This window comes from Cryptotermes secundus, unplaced genomic scaffold (assembly GCF_002891405.2).
Source record: "Cryptotermes secundus unplaced genomic scaffold, Csec_1.0 scaffold1522, whole genome shotgun sequence".
NCBI classification, from domain to species: Eukaryota; Metazoa; Arthropoda; class Insecta; order Blattodea; family Kalotermitidae; genus Cryptotermes; species Cryptotermes secundus.
The window spans coordinates 286036-307416 of record NW_019738369.1 but is presented as its reverse complement, the minus strand read 5'-3'; the positions used below and the strand labels follow the sequence as shown (position 1 = coordinate 307416).

The following is a 21381-nucleotide window of genomic DNA, read 5'->3' as shown; positions in this document are numbered from 1 at the left end:
CGGAAAGTTCTGTTACCTTCTGTGTGTTTTGTATATTGTGTCCAAATGGCAACAGTTTTTTTTTGCAGGTTTTATAATTTTGTACACAGTGGCTAATGAATCTGCTGTAAAGGACTGGAACATAACCCATAGAACATTATAATTTGGCCAACAACGTATGCTACTTTGAGGGTCCCATCAACTTTTGGGATCTTTTATTTTAATTCTACTATGGCTCATCCTTCAGTGTTTTCAGAATATAATGACCTAAACCAATGAACAAACAGAAACATTTTCAAAACGAGTGTAATTCTTACAAAATAAGTGCATAAAATTGTCATTTCCTCACAAATGGACACCAACTTCTTACAAGAGTAACAGCATTCAATGAGGCAGCATGAGCGTACTTAAAGACCGAGTGCTGGATAGATGGAATGAATGGCAAACATTCCAGCATGTCTTGCTTCTAACAAACAATGTAGGTAATGAGATCCAATAAAATGTTGGCCAGAAAACCTAAAGGGAAAATTTTGGGGGGAGACCTACACAGACAGAAGTATAATATTAAACAGGATCTTAGAAAAATATGGCGTGAGGGCATAGACTAGGTTAGTTTTGTTTAGAATAAAGTCTAGTGGTAGCTTCTTGTGAATACAAACGGCAAACCTTCTCATTCCAGGAAAACAGCAAGGAATTTGTTTGATAACTGGATGACTATTAGGTTCTCAAGAACGACTCTGTGTCATGAAGTTATTATGGAACTGACAGAGGAGGAAGAAGACTTACATTCCCATATTGTCCATTTGAGACATCTCTGAGGGTATGTTATACCTCGAGTAAGCAACCTTATGGAAGAAAAGTCCTGTGTGTTAAATCAGATCTTCAATATGATGAATTTGGTTTGAAAACAACATCTAGCAGACTTCTAATAATGACTTATACCAAAGTCTAATGATGATGCAAGCTCAGATATATTTCAGATGGACTCCAAATTACATGTAGTGCTGTAACTGTTCACATACAACAACGCTTCTTTTAATAAAGTACATCATACAACATAACATTTGGGGTTCTCACCCTCTTCTGGGATGTGACAGTATGTAGTTTGGTAAGTAACTACCAAGGTTTTTAAAGTACACGCTACCTTCATCCTCAGGGCTTAAGATGCCACTCTCTTCTACCCCAATGATGGAGGCACCATATTCCTATGAAATCTTGGTACATATTTACTGGACTTCATGGTATCGTATCCCACAAAAAAGTAATCTTTAACAATAGAGAACCTTCACACTGGAACTCGATAACCACGGTCTATATTGCAGTATGTTTATGAAACATGTACTACATCCACAGTTTCAGTCATACCACTTCTTTACAGGGGCAGCCATCAACTTTTTCTTATACTGGCCCACCAGGTTACTGAATGCTGTATCATCCTCATCAAGTTTTCTTTTAACTCCCTTCTTCGGCTGAAAATACACACAAAAGAGTCATCCCTGTGAATATGTGATATACCATCCTGACTTATGTCAGGATGTAAGGTTAAGTTCCATATTCCTTTAATCTCAGAACTATATGTACCTCACACACAGTGAAATCTGTGGCAGATGGCCACCTGCAGCTGCATGCAAAGAATGTATTAATTCACACATGACCAACCTAATCTACCTTGTATCTTGCACGTCTTCATCCATTTCTTGCCATGCTTCTCTACATATTTTAACCTTTCTAAGTTTCCCTTGCAGAAAAGTACCTCTATACTATTCACATTCATCTCAGGTTCATCAATTTGATGATAAGTATGCAGTCTGCTCAAAAATAAAATAAGAGCTTCAACAAACCCAATATGGTATCAAAATTAATACAAAACAGTTAATTATGCAGTCACTCCAGACACAAACATGGGAAATGTTAGCATTATTTTATGCAAGTTGGCTGGGTGTAAGTGGAACCACAGGTAACCAACACAGATAGGTTTCACTGTACATAACTTTCTTGTGCCTCACCGATGAGGCCAGTGTTCCAGTCTACTCCATTTCAGAAGATGAAGGCACTGTGACCTAAATATTTTAAACGTTCTAAGGCTCTGAATTTTGATACTAACCTGTGGATCTTTCTTTTTTTCTTTCATACTGCGTCTCTGCTGGTCAAATCTGCGTTTTATCTTTTGTCTGTGTTTGTCTTTGTGCAGGGACTGCTTATGGATTTCAGCTTGGGTCTTGAGTCCAAACCGAGTACGTAGCTTCTTGTTTCCTGGTTTTGCTGTGATGCCCACAAACTCTTCCGTTTCCTCTGTCATTATAGTGTCATTCCCCGTTCTTCTTTCATCTGGATCTTCATTGTTCCTTAATGACTTTCCTGTCTTACTAGCACATTTACCAACATGCTGACCACTATACAATGGATTCTTGGCTTGACTTTTTTCCAAGCGTTTTTGTTTTATATTCATGATAGCCTTGTTTTCTATGGAAAATGCCACAATTGGTCTCTGTTAAAAATTAATACATCAGTGTAATCAATTAAAAATTGTGAAACATTTATGTATTGTGTCAGTTCTTCTGTATAATACACTTTACCAAATGTGACTGATATACAGTAAGATGCGAAGTTCTCGTAATAATAGATATGATGATTACTGTCTTACAGAACATGATACAATGGTAGAAAGATTCAATGTTTTAGAGAAATAAATGACCTTTATCATCAGAGTAGAAACTACTGAAATGTTGGTAAACCTTCTACCAGGCTACATTGCATCACACCCTACAAGATAGTAGTTTTAATTTTTATAAGTTTCATTTGACATTAGTAATAATGGACTAGCATGGACTGAAATGAAATTGGTCCATAACTTTGGTCCTGATGCTCCATCACTTCATAAAAATCCACTAAGAGATGAAAGATAGAGAGAGAAGGTTGGATGGACATCATAAATTAATTTTATAAACTTGGTACAAAGAACGTTTAAAAATATTTATAACATTACAATGTTACACTGACATCATATTGGTGCAAATGAAACATTATAATTTTAAGTTCAGTTGTGATTTGCCACAGAAAATGTTTTTTTTTTGCAAGTGTGTGTGAGCTAATTAGAGCATAAGTACCACACAACCGGCATTTTCCACAAGCAATCAAAGTCAGAGCACTGCTTACTCATATTCTGCTGGACACACAAACCCAGAAAACCACATGTAACGGCAATCCACAAAATTACTTAAAAATGTAGTGCTATCTTTGTGCCACCCTGCAGAATCTTGCTTTGTATATGATGGTCTTGTTCCTTAAAAAAAAATACAATGGAACCCTCATTTAACACTCCTCAAATTAAGATTTCCCTTCATTTAACATTCATTTTCGATGTTATCAAGTCAATAATCTCAACATTAAATTCCTCCATTTCAGATTTTCTTCAGTTTAGTGTTAAAATCTACTGCTCCTCTAAGATACCCTAACTGGAGTTTCACTCTCTTAATATTTGTTTAAAGACTTTCCTACTATTGGAGAACTAAGATATTACTACTTTTGCTAATATTCTGAAACAAAATGTAAGNTTTTTTTTTTGCAAGTGTGTGTGAGCTAATTAGAGCATAAGTACCACACAACCGGCATTTTCCACAAGCAATCAAAGTCAGAGCACTGCTTACTCATATTCTGCTGGACACACAAACCCAGAAAACCACATGTAACGGCAATCCACAAAATTACTTAAAAATGTAGTGCTATCTTTGTGCCACCCTGCAGAATCTTGCTTTGTATATGATGGTCTTGTTCCTTAAAAAAAAATACAATGGAACCCTCATTTAACACTCCTCAAATTAAGATTTCCCTTCATTTAACATTCATTTTCGATGTTATCAAGTCAATAATCTCAACATTAAATTCCTCCATTTCAGATTTTCTTCAGTTTAGTGTTAAAATCTACTGCTCCTCTAAGATACCCTAACTTGAGTTTCACTCTCTTAATATTTGTTTACGGACTTTCCTACTATTGGAGAACTACGATATTACTACTTTTGCTAATATTCTGAAAGAAAATGTAAAGAAAGACATGTACAGAGATCTCCACCTAAGAATAATCCTTACCCTGGATGATGTAAATATATTTGGGTTGTTGTTAATATTTCTTAAAGCCTGCAATGCATGTTCATGGGTTGTAAAGGAAACAAAACCAAATTCCTTGGATTTACCAATCCCCTGGGCATCAACATTCTTCATGTCACGCATAATTCGAGCCTGAAACAAAGTTAAAATCTTTGAAATTTAGAAACAATCATACTTGGTCCGTAGACATTATAAACAATTAACATTTTCTTCCCTCAAATACTGACACCTTTGATAATGATCATTCATGCCACCTTCACTCATCACTATATGTCACTCGCATTCGTGCATGGACCGAAAACCAAAGTGCACATTTTTGTCAAAATCAGTGCCAGTGCATACGAACCTCCTTGATAACTGCCTTAGGTCCAGAATGTTGGAGGAACAGCTGGCGCAACCTGGCATCATTCCAAGATGGAGGCACGTTATGAATCACTAAGCGGTACCGAGATACAAACATATTGAGGTTACGTAACATCTGGCTTTTCCACTGCTCTAACTGTAGACGCCTCTCCATATCTGCCACAGACACACCCGCTGCAGCTCTGCTCCCAGCCAAGATAACTGCAGAAAGAAACTGTTAGTATTCTTATTCTGTCAGTCTACAGGACTTGTGAGAGGCCTGACATTCTATTAAGCTCTGACAAGTTCCAAATGAAAAGCCAGTATAAAACTGAGGAAATAATAATAACCATAAGGTAACATTTTTCAGAAGCTTTAAGATGTTACAGAATTTTTAGTTTAGCAAGTAAATTTAGCACAATTTTTCAATTCCTGCTTCTCAGAAAGGCAAAATAACTTACTTACTTACTTACTCATGGAGCTGAGCCCTTCTTGAGGAACCGCCAATTCTGCAGCCACTCAAAAATTTCCCAGCATTTTATGGAACCCGAAGGTTCATTACCGTGTTCATGAGAGCCCTTCACTGGTCCCTATCCTGAGCCAGATTACTCCAGTCCATACCATCCCATCCTCTCTCTCTAAGATCCATTCTAATATTGTCCACCCACCTACACCTTGGTCTTCCCTGTGGTCTCTTTCCTTCTGGCTTTCCCACAAATATCCTATACGTATTGCTTGTCTCCCTCATTCGTGCTACATGACCTGCCCACCTCATCCTCCTTGACTTGATCATTCTAATTAAACTTGGAGAAGAGTACAAATTATGAAGCTCCTCATTATGCAGTTTTCTCCAACCTCCTGTCACTACATCCCTCTTCAGTCCAAATATTCTCCTCAACACCCTGTTCTCAAACACCCTCAGTCTATGTTCCTCCCTTAATGTCAGAGACCAAGTTTCATACCCGTACAGAACCACAGGCAAAATTATAGTTTTGTACATTCTAATTTTTATGTTTTTGGACAACAGACGAGAAGACAAAAGGTTCTGGACTGAATGGTAGCAACCATTACCAGAGTTCAATCACCTCTTAATTTCCTCCTGAATAAGGTTTTGATCTGTTATCGTTGTTCCCAAATAACTGAACTGTGCAACATTTTCAAAACACCTGTTTCCTATCTTTATGTCATGATTTTGCCCTGCATTTTGGTGACGAGACAGTAACATATACTTAGTTTTCTCTGTGTTTACTTCTAGACCAAAATTTTATATGAAGTTGATAGCAGTGATATTCCCCGATAATTTTCTAGACAGTCAGTTCATAGATGGCGGTAAGGTTGTCAGCCTTACGTGCCGGCCCTATACCCCCAAGAATATTCCTGGTACTCAATACTGTTAGCGGCCGAGTCGACCCCAGGGCCATAGTGCTGCTGGAAGGATTAGGGCAATTGAAAAAATCCACCTCATCAGGATTCGATCCAGCGACCTTCCGGCTTGTAGCATAGTGCCTCAACCAACTACGCTACCGTGTACCCCTAGGTAAAATAAATACTGGATGGAAACTGACAACAAAGTGACAGAACAAACATAAAAGTCACATAAAATTAAACATGGTAACTTAATGGATCACAAAGTTAGCAACAAAATTCTTAGAGAATGGAGAAAATTTGTTAACAGAGGCAGAAGTGGAGCAATAAAAATGGTTTGGTCATGCAAAAAGAATGGATACAGAGAAGGGCACCAGAATTACACTTTAAAGGAAAGACACCTATGTAATGGCACAGACCAAGGTGGTTAGGCTTAGGTATCAGAACACATCAAAAAGAGCGCAAAGATACAGCAAGATACTGAAAAGAAAGGACTGTCAGAAGAAAGAAAAGACTGGACATATTAAATCCATCAGCCTGTATAAGACAGAAACCCTGAAGGATCAGGATAAATGGAATTTATTCTTTGATATCTAAGATAATTAACCTCCTTCCTTGACAAGGTACAAATTTCTGCTGTCTTTATTCTTCTGTATGTCACGCTTCAGGTTTGTCTTCTGCTGAAGCTGGTCCTTGTTCAAAGCCTCGTACACATCCAGAGTGTGGTCAAGCAGTGACAATTCTGTGCCTGCAGCTAAACACAGCTTTGCACTCTCTTTTGTCTGTAACATATACAACTGGCATTAATAATGTTCTTTCTGCCTGCCTGTGGAAGGAAATGACACATTCTGGTGTCACCACATCTGTACATTTTTAACCTTTAAAATTCTAATAATTTCAACAGAATTCAGTACAGAATTATCCCTCAGCTTTTGATATAAACTTCACTGATATCTGAGATTAGATATACTCATAATAATGAATATTAAGATTATTATTTGCAGTGTGACATCATGTAGTGTGGTAGGCAGGTAGAGTGCTACTATTTAGTGGTGCATTGCAGAAGACTGTAATCATAACTGACATTTCACTATTTATAGTATTTAGTTGTGAATGCCTTTATCAGCAATAGGTGAAAATCAAAATAATATAACGAGACATGTGACAGAAGTGTAGAGAAAACAAAGTTAATTCAGAGAGTCACATAGAGTGCATCACTGGTATTACCTACCAATCATATTGGCATGGGTCATCAGCAGGAATCTTATTCACTCTTCATAACAGTTCAGACAGCCATATATATTCTTCCTGTTTCAATGCAGATAAACTTCTAACTTGCTATAAACTTCTAACTTGCTGTTCACTGCATCATATCAAATGGAAATGGCACAAAAAGAACAAGAATTAGGGCAGGGGAGGTAGAGGGAGAGGGGGAGGAGAATAAATGGCTGAAGAAGAAAAGTGACAAGGTAGAATAACAACAGAAGGATAGGGTGGAAGAACTGAAGGAAGAAGAGAAAGAGGTGGCAAAAGAAAGAAAAGAAGAATGGAAGGATGAGGAAACATTCCAAGCTGCATAACCGCACAGAATAATTACCAACTAAACCGGTAGTAACAAAGTCCATTACTTGGCCACCAGAAACTGAAAGACCACCGATTTACATGTGCTAGATGAACTGCTGACCCAATAATTTCTACTGTTAGGACATTATTTTGCATTCATTAACATCATTTCAATGTAATGTTCCAACCAGTGCTACAATCCTTTAAAAAATGAACACAAAACTACTGTATTTCCTGGTGTATAATAACCATTATTTTTCCTCCATAAAACGACATTAAAAATCGATGCATCCCATATGTAAATGCAGTTCTGAAAGGATTTTTCTTGGTTTTTTCTTCCTAAACCATTATGTGCCTTATATACCAGGAAATATGATACTTCCACAAATGAAATTCTGGCATACCTGGAATTTTACAAATGCTGTCCCTTTTGAATGTTCTGTTACAGGATCTATACATATGAGAGCATAAATTACTGGACCAAACTGTTCCATACAGGTTTTAAGATCATCATTATTAGCTGAAAATGGAACATTCTTTACGAATACTGTCCGTCCTTCAGAAACATCATTGGAAATCATCTTGGGTTTTCTAATGTCATCTTTTTGTTTAGGTTTTACATCTGACCTAAAACATAAATGTATGTTTCTTTATTGTTCAGCTTAACATAGTTGTAAACAAAGTCTTTACAATGTGTTGACTGATGTACAGGTCTTTAACCCCATAAGTGCCAAATGTTAAAATTTCCAATGTTTACAAACATATCTGTATCTGACAGCAAGTGACATTTTATTCAAAATACATCGTAAAAAACATCTGGAATGAATCTTTTCCTTGCAAATTCTCTGGCAGCTTTACATACATTATTTACCCAAGAAAGAATAGCAACTCTGACACCCCAGAATGGGGGTTTGGCTCAGTAGGAATTAAAACCAGCACTTCTAGGATCAAGACAATTTAATGTGTGTGTGTGTGTCTGTGTGGATGCACACATGTACATGTGCTAAAGTTTTAAAACTCACTCATCATCTGTGTCTTCGACTGATTCCCCGTCTTGTTCCTCACTATCTGAACTTTCACTTGTATCAGATTTACTATCACTGTCACCTCCTTCTTCTTTTTCTGATTCATCAGAGAGTGGTTCAGTCTTGATTTCTACAGGCTGAGCATCACAGCCCTCAACATCTGAAGCTGACTTGTTCACAGTCTCTTTAACATCACCTGGATCCTCCTCTTTTATTTCAATATCTTCTTTGGTTGAAGATTCATTTGTTGTAAATACAGATTTTGGTACAGCCCAATCCACAATTATTGTTCGTCCTGTATGAAAAAAATTACAGTATCCTGTTGTGACGTTGGTAACCACGTATCACACTACACACTAACATAAACCAGACAACAATGTAAATCCCCAGTATCACGGTAGCCTTAAATCTTAGACACTTCAACTGAGGTTACTTATAAGTTGGAGAGAGAACTCTGTAATACATTTGTTATTGTTATTAAATATAATATATCTAAGCCCTTCTGTAGAATTGTAACGATAATACAGAATGTCACAAAAAGGCAAAGTTGTCCCTGTGCTTAACTAATTAAGCACTATGCCATGAAGGTGTATGGGGAAGTGGGTGTATAGATCCACATTTTCTAGACCTTGGCACTAGCTGGAGGTGAGTGGTCACCTTCAAGCCCATGTTGCTTTGCCCCTGGGAAAAGAGATCTGGTACCAAAAGGACAGGAGGTTGGGTGGACCCAAGAGCCGGTCTGGACGACATGAGAAAATTCTTGACTGTACCGGGACTCTAATTCCAAACCCTCGGTCGTCCAGCCTATAGCTAGTCGCTATGCCAACTACACTATTCCAGTTTCTAGAATATCACAAACATTATTTTATAACTAACAAACTACATGGACCAGACACTTTCTTTAAGCAAAAATAATATCCCATATAGGCAAGAAATTTCTTATCTTTTAGGAAACCTAAGTGTTAATTCCTGTGTCCAAGAGACTGTCGCTGGGCCTTACTGTGAGTCGAAACCAGCAGATACCTGGAAACCCCCCTCCTCTCTGCCACTCACTTATATCCTGGCCCAGCCATTTCTTTTACAGTACACTAACAGTTTGCACTATTGCAGTGTAAAGATATGAATAGCAAACAATCTCCACACACGTCCAAGAAATCACAAAGGTAGCTTCAGTAGAAGGCTCAATTAATGCTCCTCCATTTGAGCTTTTCCCAATTTAATGCTCAATTTCTGTTGCTCGAAGTCAATGTCAGTCTTAAATTTCCTCAATTCAAAATTTTCCTCAGTTGAGCGTTCAAATCCAGTGATCCTGAACGTAAAGGTAAAGTTGTCACTGTGTTTAGTTAAGCACTACACAATGAAAATACATATATGGGTGAGGGGAGGTACAGATCCACGTTTCTTGACCTGGACACTTGGCAAACCTTAAATGGGAATATGGTAACAGTAGAAAAGACTGTGAAGTCATAGCATGTTCTGAAAGAGAAATATTTTGGCTTGTCACAGTGTGCTACTATCAGACTTTGATTGGATTTAACTGTGTGGATAAAGCACCAATAAGTTACCTGTGTCAGATAGGAGAGTGAAAGAGTTAATAATAACCATTTCAGTATTATCCACCCATTTATATCTAGGTCTAGTCTGTATAGTTTTAAATATTTATACACTCACCCAGCAGAGGTTTCCCACTGCAACTCAAGATAGCCTTAGCTGCACTATTCTTCTTTGCAAATTGAATGAATCCACAACCCACAAGTTTCCCATCACCTTTATGAAGCAAGTTAACCTCTGTAATTTCTCCATACTTCTCAAAATGTTTATGGAGAACTGATTCTGTTACCTGTACAAACAAATAAAAAAACAGAATTATGCCATCAAATGTTACAAAGTTGTGTCATTAACAGATTATATATACACATTGATAAAATTAACATATTCATAGAAGCAGTGATTTAGATGTGCTTTCAAATGTCTGGAAAATAAATCAAATACAGTAGAGTCCTTTTAAGACTGCCTCTGTGGTCTAGTGGTCAGAGCTCCTGGCTAGAGATCCACAGGTCCCGGGTCCGAATCACGGCGCTACCAGATTTTCTGCGAAGTAGTGGGTCTGGAACGGGGTCCACTCAGCCTCGTGAGGATAACTGAGGAGATATTTCAAGGAAATAGTGGCTCCAGTCTAGAAAACCGAGATTAATGCCCGTGGGGAACCATTGTGCTGACAATGCGATACCCTCTATCTGCAAAAGTTGGCACTAACTTCGCTGACAAATGGCGGTTGCTTGGTCGGTATAGTTTGCTTGTGGACTACATGCCATGGACTTTGTTTTTGTACAGTCCTTTAACACCAAATTTTCGGAAACATGCATTTTATACTGTACTTAAGAGAACTGTCATGCATTTCTACAGTGGAAATGAATAAGACCTATAGATCAGAAAGAGATGTAGTAGAATATAGACTGACTGCTCTATTCACCTTGAAAGGCAAATTCCGGACAATAAGTCGGCCCTTCTTGGCATTTCTATTTTTCTTACATTTCTTGGTTTCTATATTCTGCACTACTTCTTTAACTGAAACCTTAAGCTTCTTTCCAACGTGACTGGATTCCTCTACACATTCAGACTTCTCCTTTTTTAATGCAACATCTTCCTCAGGCTCATCCTTCACTTTCAGCAACACATCAGTATTATTCTCCTTTCGCAACCGTGGTACAGCCCAATCAACGACTATCTTCCGCTCTGCAAGCAACAGTACATTCCATAATCAATATTTGCTATAATTTCATGACAGTTCAGAGAATTATTGCAAGAAACATAACTTGTAACTTACTTTCTCATTTATCTGCTCGCTACTCATAAAGTTCACAGGATATATGAAATGTATGATGGTTTCTTCTATTAATTGTTTCTAAGAAACCTTACTTCTCTATTAAATAACATATATACTTTTATCTCGCCACTCTCTCTAATGCTATGTAAATAAAATGTTACCACCATTTCTTACCCATGAAATCTTTTCCATTACATCGTTTGATAGCCTTCACTGCACTTTTCTCTTTAGTAAATTGAACGATGCCACGGCCAACAAGATTACCAGAATCATTTTGTAGAATTTTTACTTCACACACATCCCCAAACTTGCTAAAATATTCCTTGACACCTTCTTCAGTTGCCTAATGAAACAAATGATAGCTAATTAGTAAAACACCCGGTGATTATTTTAAACACAAAGCAAACATTAGACATACCTAATATCAACAAAGTCGCTTAACAATTATAACATAGGAATAAGTAACTAACTCGATGGAAATGAGTCCTTCTCAAGAAGTTCTCAGTCACTCAGCTACTAAAGAATTTCCCAAAATTTTATGAAACCCTAAAGTTCATTATCACATTCACAAGAGCTCTTCACTGGTCCCTATCCTGAGCAACATGAATCCACTCCATACCACCCAATCCTATCTCTCTACCAATCTCAAGTCGTTTCCCCTCTTAAGTTGTTTATAAAATAGAGTCTGTCCAAGTCTGAGGCACTGTGTGACATTTCATAACAGAATTACTTTTTTATGGTGAGGGGTTGCTAGCACCACATCCAGCTCCAAAGATTGAGGATCACCTCCTGTCAGCTGTCTGTGACTGTTTATTCAATATATACACAGCAACCCTCCATATCTGCAGGCCAACTCCTCCATTCACAACCCAAGGTCACGCCATGCCATAGTGACAAGGGACCCACCTATCATGGATAATTCAGGAATAGGATACTCTAAATTCCTCAGAACTACAGAGCTGCCAGCTGGATTTTAACTCTGTGAAAACATGCAATGCTCAGACAAGTTGACCAAGCATATGTGCTGTTGCAATAGTGCAACATGAAGTTAATAAAGATTAGAAGATGTGGTTCTGATCTGAAGTACATTACAAGTAAATTCTACGTGAAGAAAGTCTTAATACACTTTTTATAGTATATAACTAAAAGTAAGACACCATCTTAATAATAAATACAAAATGTTGCAAAGTAACTGTATGAAAAGTTTATCAGAACTGTTCAATAAAACAAAGCTGTATGTTTTAAAACATATGACAAGCGTTATGTACAGTTCAGCAGCATGCCATGCAAAGATGCATCCCTGAAGACCTCACACAATTCAAGACAAGTTTTAAAACACATACGTGATTCTTGCAAAACTTCTGACATTCACATTATTTCAAACTCGGAACATAAAGTGAGACTTTGTTAATATTTTTTACTTCACAGTATTTACAACATGCACAATTCAAATTTGCATAAAATGCAACCACACAGCCTATATACAAGATCTGAGGTGCTCATTAAGGTGCACATTAAGCTTTAGTCATCGAAGGTACAAGCCCAATAGTTTGGGTACATAGGTACTGACATTTTGGACTAACCTGTGCTTCCTATTTCAGGGTTGTTCTACCCTAAAGATGGAAGCATCATGTACCTCCAAATGCAAAATGCAATCTACCAAATTACACAGTGACTTTCCAAAAGACTGTAATCTTCATATCCATTTTTAGCATATGTTTTTCTCTATGGAGGGGTTGATTTGGGGTTTCATCATATGTGTGTGTGTCTCCCCTTCAAATAATTCTTGAACAACCTTGTGGTGTTTGGAAAACAATACTTTTTAACCATTACTCACATTAAATGATAGATTCTTAATAACAAGTGTTCCTTTGTTGGGTGTTAACTTCACCTTCAATCTCTTCTTCTTCTTTTTTGCAATCTTTATGAGAGCTGTTTCTTTGTTTTTGAATTTCTTCTTTCCCTCTGTCAACAAAAGCCTCCATAAGTCCAAAGATTTGCCACACAGGTGTGTTATTAAATTAACCCATATGTTTCACACTTCCTACCATCTCACTTTTTGCCAGAAAGATAAAGCGTTAAACACTGTCTCTGTTTCCATCGTCAGAAAAAAGTATGAAACCTACTGAGTTGGGATCAATAAATGGAACTAATATCTGTCCCTAATCTTAGCATAGATATTAATTCTGGAAACAGTAATAAATGATACTTTTAAATTAAAATTCTTAGCAGTGAAATAATAAAAAAATATGAAGGAATCACATTTTTTAACCTGTGACCTTATACGCTACCAAATATAACTTATGAATCTGAAGCAGTCATCAGTATTATTCTTGAACTGTTCTGGAAGAATAGTTGCTTTTCATCACCTCATAAATTGTGAATTCTGAGTATTCAGGCATACCATAATATATATAGAACACAGCTACAGAATAGGGCTTGAATCACTGAAATGGATCCAATAACTCACAGTGCTCTAACTTGTACATAAACTTAAATTCTAAAACAATATCTCCCATTAGATTTTAACGATGTTAAGAGGGCAAATGAGAGAACACCACCACAGTTCACACATTTAAAATACATCAGTGCTCAAGTTACACGCAGAAAAACTGTAATCCACATCTTAAAGCTACACATATATCTGAATTGAATTAAAAAAAAAAAAAGGCAATTTATATTTTGGTTAACATTTTGCCCTTCGCCAGTGGTTTGATTCAGAAAACAAAGTAGTAAAAATTCCGAGGACTTCCATTAACTATGTTTTTAACAAGTTACGTAAATGCCTTAATTATTTCCCATTGTGTCTACTGTATGAAGCTGTTACGTAGAATGAAAAGATTATATGAAAGTCATATAGTTCCTGACATATTCAAATTGGAATTACGCATAGTTTCTTAGTATTCACAAAAATTCGTACAATGACATATATACCACACACTAATCGTTTCCTGTATTAAGACATACTGTTTCAGAGGTGTGAATACGTACTATGAGGCATGGTTTTTGGGAGGTTATGTACAGGTACGTCAATAAGCCGTCATTAAACTACAAAATTGTGTCATTTCATTCTCATTAGAATGTAGACTGCTAACGATCAATACTCAAATTCTCTATCACTTAATATACCGAATACCACAAAACATTATAATTCTTGATTAATTACACCTAGAATGCACAAACTAAGCATAATATACACATCTGCGCTACTGCCACGGATCAATACCTAGTAGGCAGCAATATGGCCGACATGACACCACGGTATAATGCTGCTGCCATCTCTACGCATCCTACATTAACTAAATTGAAAATTATCGACAGGGCCGAGAGCACAATCGATAAGAAGGCATACTTACATAGCAACTCATTTGAGTGCTTCCCCCCCCCTCCCCATTCCTTTCTTCGCTAGAATGGCAATTAATACTTTTTCAACCAGATCTCTTGTACTGCAGAGGTTCCCCCTCACCCCAATCTATTTCTTTTTTTGAATTGAATTCAATATCACTAGTCAAGGAGGACGAGGTTGGCAGGGCATGTAGCACGAATGGAGGAAGCAAGGAATTCATATAGGATATTGGTGGGAAGGCCAGAAGGAAAGAGACTTCTGGGAAGTCCAAGTTGTAGGTGGGTGGACAATATTAAAATGTATCCTAGAGAGATAGGATGGTAGGGTATGGTATGGATTGGATTGATCTGGTTCAGGATAGGAACCAGTGGAGGGCTCTTGTGAACACAGTAATGAATCTCGGGTTCCATAAAAGGCTGGAAAATTCTTGAGTGGCTATAAAATTGGCGGGTTCTCAAAAAGGGCTCAGCTCCATAACTAAGTTCAATATCACTTCACCCATATCCTTTGGGTTGGATTTGAGTGAAGTGCTATTAAACTTGGCCCCCCACCCTTTCCAAAAAAAAAAAAAAACGGAATAAGAGCCTCTGCAGTTCTGAAGTACAAGAGATTAGGTTGCAAATTATCTGGAGAAAGTTTCTCACTAGTGCCTGGAAAGTTATAACGTTTCTTTCACATGAAACGCATCTTTAACCAAAGACACTGAACACTGTGAACCGTAACATACATGGAATACTTTTATTTAGGAAAGCTGAAGGTGGGGAAACTTTTAAGAATATTCTGTTTTCGTCAGAGATACATATATTAAACTCCATAATTTCCTCAGACTGCATTTAATGATAGAAGATATGATATATTCATCTTCTCCAGTTCAGTACAGGGCAACATAATATGGCAGAAATAATAATATATCTTGAAGAAATATAATGAATACTGAAAATGTGGTATCTATTCATATTCCAGTTCAGTAATGGAAAGGATTATATGGAATAAGCAATATATCTTAAAAAATGTAATGAATACTGAAAATCTAGTATCTGTTCATCTTCCAGTTCAGTACTGGATAAGATTATATAGCAAAAATTAATAATAATATCTTAAAGAAAAAAAATTATTATTGAAAATCTTATGTTCATGTTCACCAGTTCAGTACAGGTAGGATTATATAGCAAAAGTAAGAGAAGGAATACAGCTATTACAACAAAAGTGAATAACAATGTAACGAAATTGAAATAGGTAAAGAAATTACACAAATAGTCCTACCCACATTCAACCCTGATACTGATTCTGCTTCTCAGAGTTTCACACTGAGCTGGATAACCTGAATTTTGCAAGTAAATTATAAGGTAATTTTTTAATTGTTTCATTTTTGGTCCGTTACACTATCAATCACAGAGTTAGTAGAGAGTCCGTCGAGTGTAACAATTTGTAGGTCACTTTTCTAATATCAATTCTGCCTTACATGTTTCGGTTTGACATCAAAAACAACGACAGTGTTCCCATAGTTATAGCAAGTGCCTCTGATGATGGTTGTATCAAACCGAAACATGTAAGGCAGAAGTGATATTAAAAAAGTGACCTACAAATTGTTACACTCGACGGACTCTCTACTAACTCTATAAGGTAATGCTTCTTCATTTTTACCTACACATAAACAAGACCCATGTGAGTCAGAGAACAATTTCCCACATAATTCTCGAATTAAATTTAATCACCAGAAGATAAAAACAGTAAAGAACCAAGGGAATGACAGTCACAGGAGAGGAATACAAAGGCATTTTGGTAGGATAAATTGAAGGACTTGTTGGGGATACAAATAGAATATTCAGATGGATGTTGGGAGAAATGGAGCCAAGGGGGCAAGGTGTGGACAGGATTCATTTATTATTATTTTTATTGGAGTGAGAGACCATTTCGTACTTTGGCTAGTTGTAGCTTGGTCTACCAATCCTAGATGACGGTGATTCCAGAGAAGATGCTGGAACGAAGATTTGCAGTGGAAATTGAAGTACTTGGAGAAAATCTGTCGAAAAGCCTGCATAACACCAATAACAACACGTGTTTCACTTAGCATTCCACCTTCTTATAAGCAAGAATTCTTCAAGCAAACAAGATTTGTAAATAAAAAGGGAAACTTTTGAATACGCTGTGGACGAAGGGGAAATCTTAACATTCTTGAAATCACTATAAAACATCACTACACCTAACTCTATATATTACACACAAAAATATAACGTCACACTAGAGAATTTAAACTTCACTTTACACTCGACATTATTGTGACAAAAACAACATACATTATACAAACCTCACTCTGTTACACAGAACTAAGATATAAATTCAAAAAATAACTTCTTCAAAGGGAACTAGAGATTCAGTTTGCGCATTCTTCTTACAAGTACTGATACCAATGAAAAAAAAAGTATATCATTCTCACTAATAACCTACTCACACGTGTAATATTCAGAGGTTACATACCAAAAATACATGCTGTAGTCTGTCATATCAAATATGCACTCATAAAATCTAATTTACTCACTATCCATATAACCACTAAAACACATTTTGTGCAGATCACTGTACATACTTCATACAAGACTATTAATAACTGTGAAAGAATAACCTCAAAGACACATTGTCTTTCACTACACACCCACTATTCTTAAATGCAATTATTTCGTACAGAGAAAACATGTTTTTAAATTTTGTGCACTCGCCATTACTCGGTCGAGGATAATACACACATTAAAGCCTAACATTTGCACTGTCATACTGAATCTTTTAAGATATATTTTCAGGCAGATAATTAATCAGAACTTGCACATACATGTATATATACATACACACATAACACCCCTTTATTATTTATAAACACCTCTTCATACAGGGAAAAAACATACATTAATTTTGTACACCGGACAAGTAAGTCACAGTGACAGGGCAGCCAACCTCTTAACATGACTGAAACAGGAACATTCCACAATCAGTTCGTTTATAGGACGGTAATTTTCCACCTGAATTCTTCCCCTTTTTCGTGTATAATAATATTCTGATTCCTATCCAGGAAGGGAAATTCGGGGGAAACAAATGCCAAGCAGTCACTGAATTGGACGCCTATCCATCCACGAAAAAGAAGGGAACGATTTCACTGGTAATAAAGTTTTCCGTCATGACATTATGTCATCGGAGGTAAGCATAATGCCGTAATATGTGATATTCAGTAATCACTTGAATCACTGTGGGAGGTGCGCAAACTCGTGAGGTAAGAGCGGCGTTTGCGACACAATCCAAGCTATCACGTAGCATTATAACCTCGGAATATAAGAGCACAGATTGATATTAAGGGTGGAGAAAGAGTCAACACTCTCAATTTTATGCCTAACGTCATATTTCGATTTATATTCTATGATACGATAGTCGTATATTACGTTCCGTTAAATAGCAGCTTCGAAAATGACGTCACAGTTAGGTGTGCGCGATGAACTACTGCGCATCCACCTCTAAATCAGGGGTACCATTCGCTTACGTTAGGTTAAGTTAGATTAGATTAGGGTTGAGAACTAGACTAGAGCGCACCCATCTGTAATTCAGGGGTACCATTCGAATATGTTAAGTTAGTATAGGTCAAGTTGGGCTCGGTTGGGTTGGGTTAGGTTTGCGCAGTACACTACTGCGCATCCATCTGTATCTTGGAGAGGGCATTGTTCGGTAATATACGATAACATTAGGTTGTGAGAACATTATGACGGGCGTAAGCAAATGACTACTGCGCAACGTTATACTCAGTTGAGCACGGTTTGGCGGTAGACAATATCTTATGATTGAACGTCCCTGATAGCGTATGTAATTATTATATATTTATACGGGACATTTTATATCCGAATTCTCTCACATGATAAACACTTGCATAGATTTTTCTGTTAAACTCTCTACGTAATCTATGAAACCTGGAATATATTACGATATTTATAATGGTCATAAATGCATTTTTTCCGAAATATTGATATTTCAGAACCATCTCAAGTGCATGATGTCACAATTATCGTCATTAACTCTTACATTTTCCAACTTTTCCCGAAATATTCTCTTTTCCAATGGTCCAATTATTTACTTTATTATGTTTCTCGACATACGGGAAGGAAATACATTAACTTTATACTTAAGGTATCCACCCCATAGTATGTGCTCAAATATTAGATAGGGAAATCACTGATTAAGATCTGAACCTTAGAAAATATCATTCAACAATCTTCTAAGCATTAAAACAGAAAACGAACACATCAGTATATATGTTCTAGATTAAACTATAAAATACAATTACAAGAATGTCAGCTGTAACAAATTGTCCTTTCCTGTAACCAATGTGATTCACTTAGCAGTCTAATAGATGGAAAGAATATAATTCCCTGATGCTGTATAATACCTGCTAACAAATGTAAGCCTGGAAGATCATATGGCAACAATGTAATCCATTGTCTATCACACTGAAATACACACCCGACTTACAAATCACTTCCCATTATTCTTCATCCTATAACACATACTCTACACAATACTGCAATTTTGCAATCTCATTGAACGGGATTGCCTGCATGACCCCAATGACAACACGTGTGTCACTTAGCATACCACCTTGTTTAAGTAAGAATTCTTCCAGCTAAAAGATATGTACATAAAAAGAGGAAACATATTAATACGATGTGGATGAATGGAAATCTTAACATTATTGAAATCACTACATAACCTTACTACACATAAGTCTATATATATATTACACACAAAAATATAACGTCACACCAGACAATTTAAACTTCAGTCTACACTCGACATTAATATGACCAAAACAACATATATTATACCCACCACTCTCTGTCACACAGAACTAAGTTATAAATTCAAAAAACAACTTCTTCAATGGGAAATAGAAATTCACTTTGCACCCTCTTCTTCCAAGTACTTATGCTAATGCAAAAAGAAGTATATCACTCTGACTATTAACCTATTCACACGTGTAATAATCAGAGGCTACATACCAAAATTACACACTGATGTCTGTCATACCAAATATGCACTCATGAAATCTAATTCACTCTATCCATATAACCAATCAAACACATTTTCTGCAAATCACTGTACTTACTTCACACAAGTGTATTAATAATAGTGCAAGAATAACCTCAAAGACACAATGTCTTTCACTACACATACACACACTATTCTTATATGCACTTACTTTCTTTAAATCAATAAATGTAACGTATGGTGTATTCTTCCTTCACACATATTTCAGTTTCATCTTTCACATGGAAAACACTTCGATTTCGTTGTGGAACACAGGAAACACACGTTTGTAAAATTTCGTGCACTCGCCATTACTCGATCCAGGATAATACACAGATTAAAGCCTTCCATTTGCACTATCTCACTGAAATCTTTTAAGATTTACTTTCAGGCAGATAATTAATCACAACTTGTACATATATGTATATAAATATACACACATAACAACATATAATTATTTATAAACACCTCTTCATACAAGGAAAGTAACGTACCTTGACTTTGTACACCGGATATTTAGGTCACAGAGACAGGACAGCCAACCTCTTAACATGACTGAAACAGAAACATTCCATCATCAGTTCCATTACAGGAAGGTAATTTCTCACTACATTCTTTACCCACTTTCGTGTATAATATTATTCTACTTCCTATCGAGGAAGGGAATTTCGGGCGAAACAAATTCCAAGCAGTCACTCAATTGCTCGCGATTCCATCCACGAGAAGGAAGGGTACGATTTCACTGATAATAAAGATATTGCGTCATAACGTTATGCCATCAGAGGGCAGCACAATGACATAATAAGTGATATTCAGTAATCATTTGTATCACCGTGGGGGATGCGCAAACTCGTGAGGTGGGAGCGGCGTTTTCGACACAATCTAAGGTATCGCGTACCAATACAACCTAGGAATATAACGGCATAGATTGATATTATGGGTCAAAAAACAGTCAACACGCTCAATTGTATACATAACGGCATATTTCGATTTATTTTCAAAGTTACGACAATTCTATATTACGTTCCGTTAAATAGCCGCTTCGTATATGACGTCACTCTCAGATGTGCGCAATGAACTACTGCGCATCCACCTGAAGTTCAGGGGTNAGGTAATTTCTCACTACATTCTTTACCCACTTTCGTGTATAATATTATTCTACTTCCTATCGAGGAAGGGAATTTCGGGCGAAACAAATTCCAAGCAGTCACTCAATTGCTCGCGATTCCATCCACGAGAAGGAAGGGTACGATTTCACTGATAATAAAGATATTGCGTCATAACGTTATGCCATCAGAGGGCAGCACAATGACATAATAAGTGATATTCAGTAATCATTTGTATCACCGTGGGGGATGCGCAAACTCGTGAGGTGGGAGCGGCGTTTTCGACACAATCTAAGGTATCGCGTACCAATATAACCTAGGAATATAACGGCATAAATTGATATTATGGGTCAAAAAACAGTCAACACGCTCAATTTTATACATAACGGCATATTTCGATTTATTTTCAAAGTTACGACAATTCTATATTACGTTCCGTTAAATAGCCGCTTCGTATATGACGTCACTCTCAGATGTGCGCAATGAACTACTGCGCATCCACCTGAAGTTCAGGGGTACCGTTCGCTGATGTTAGGTTAAGTTAGGTTAGGTTAGGTTGGGTTAGGTTAGGTTTGCGCAGTAGACTACTGCGCATCCTTCTGTAACTTGGAGGGGGCGAAACTCGGTAATTTACGCTAATGTTAGGTTGTGAGTGTACATTAT

The 21381-nt window shown here is 36.9% G+C and overlaps 1 protein-coding gene across 2 annotated transcripts; it reads right to left on the bottom strand.

The window, feature by feature from the left end:
- Positions 1-931: 931 nt before the first annotated feature.
- LOC111871002 (RNA-binding protein 28) lies at positions 932-16583 on the bottom strand. Of its 2 annotated transcripts, none has more exons than XM_023863713.2 (12): positions 16472-16583; positions 13043-13170; positions 11380-11548; positions 10852-11114; positions 10050-10218; positions 8376-8673; positions 7758-7980; positions 6398-6572; positions 4430-4647; positions 4066-4215; positions 2084-2467; positions 932-1448 (listed from the first exon to the last, which is right to left on the bottom strand). In XM_023863713.2, the coding sequence occupies exons 3-12, from the start codon at positions 11381-11383 to the stop codon at positions 1335-1337; spliced, it is 1998 nt and encodes a 665-aa protein (XP_023719481.1). In that variant the 5' UTR covers positions 11384-11548; positions 13043-13170; positions 16472-16583; the 3' UTR covers positions 932-1334. The 2 variants fall into 2 exon arrangements, with proteins under 2 accessions (XP_023719481.1, XP_023719479.1); XM_023863711.2 differs by lacking the exon at positions 16472-16583 and adding an exon at positions 14197-14440.
- Between the last annotated feature and the right edge of the window lie 4798 nt (positions 16584-21381).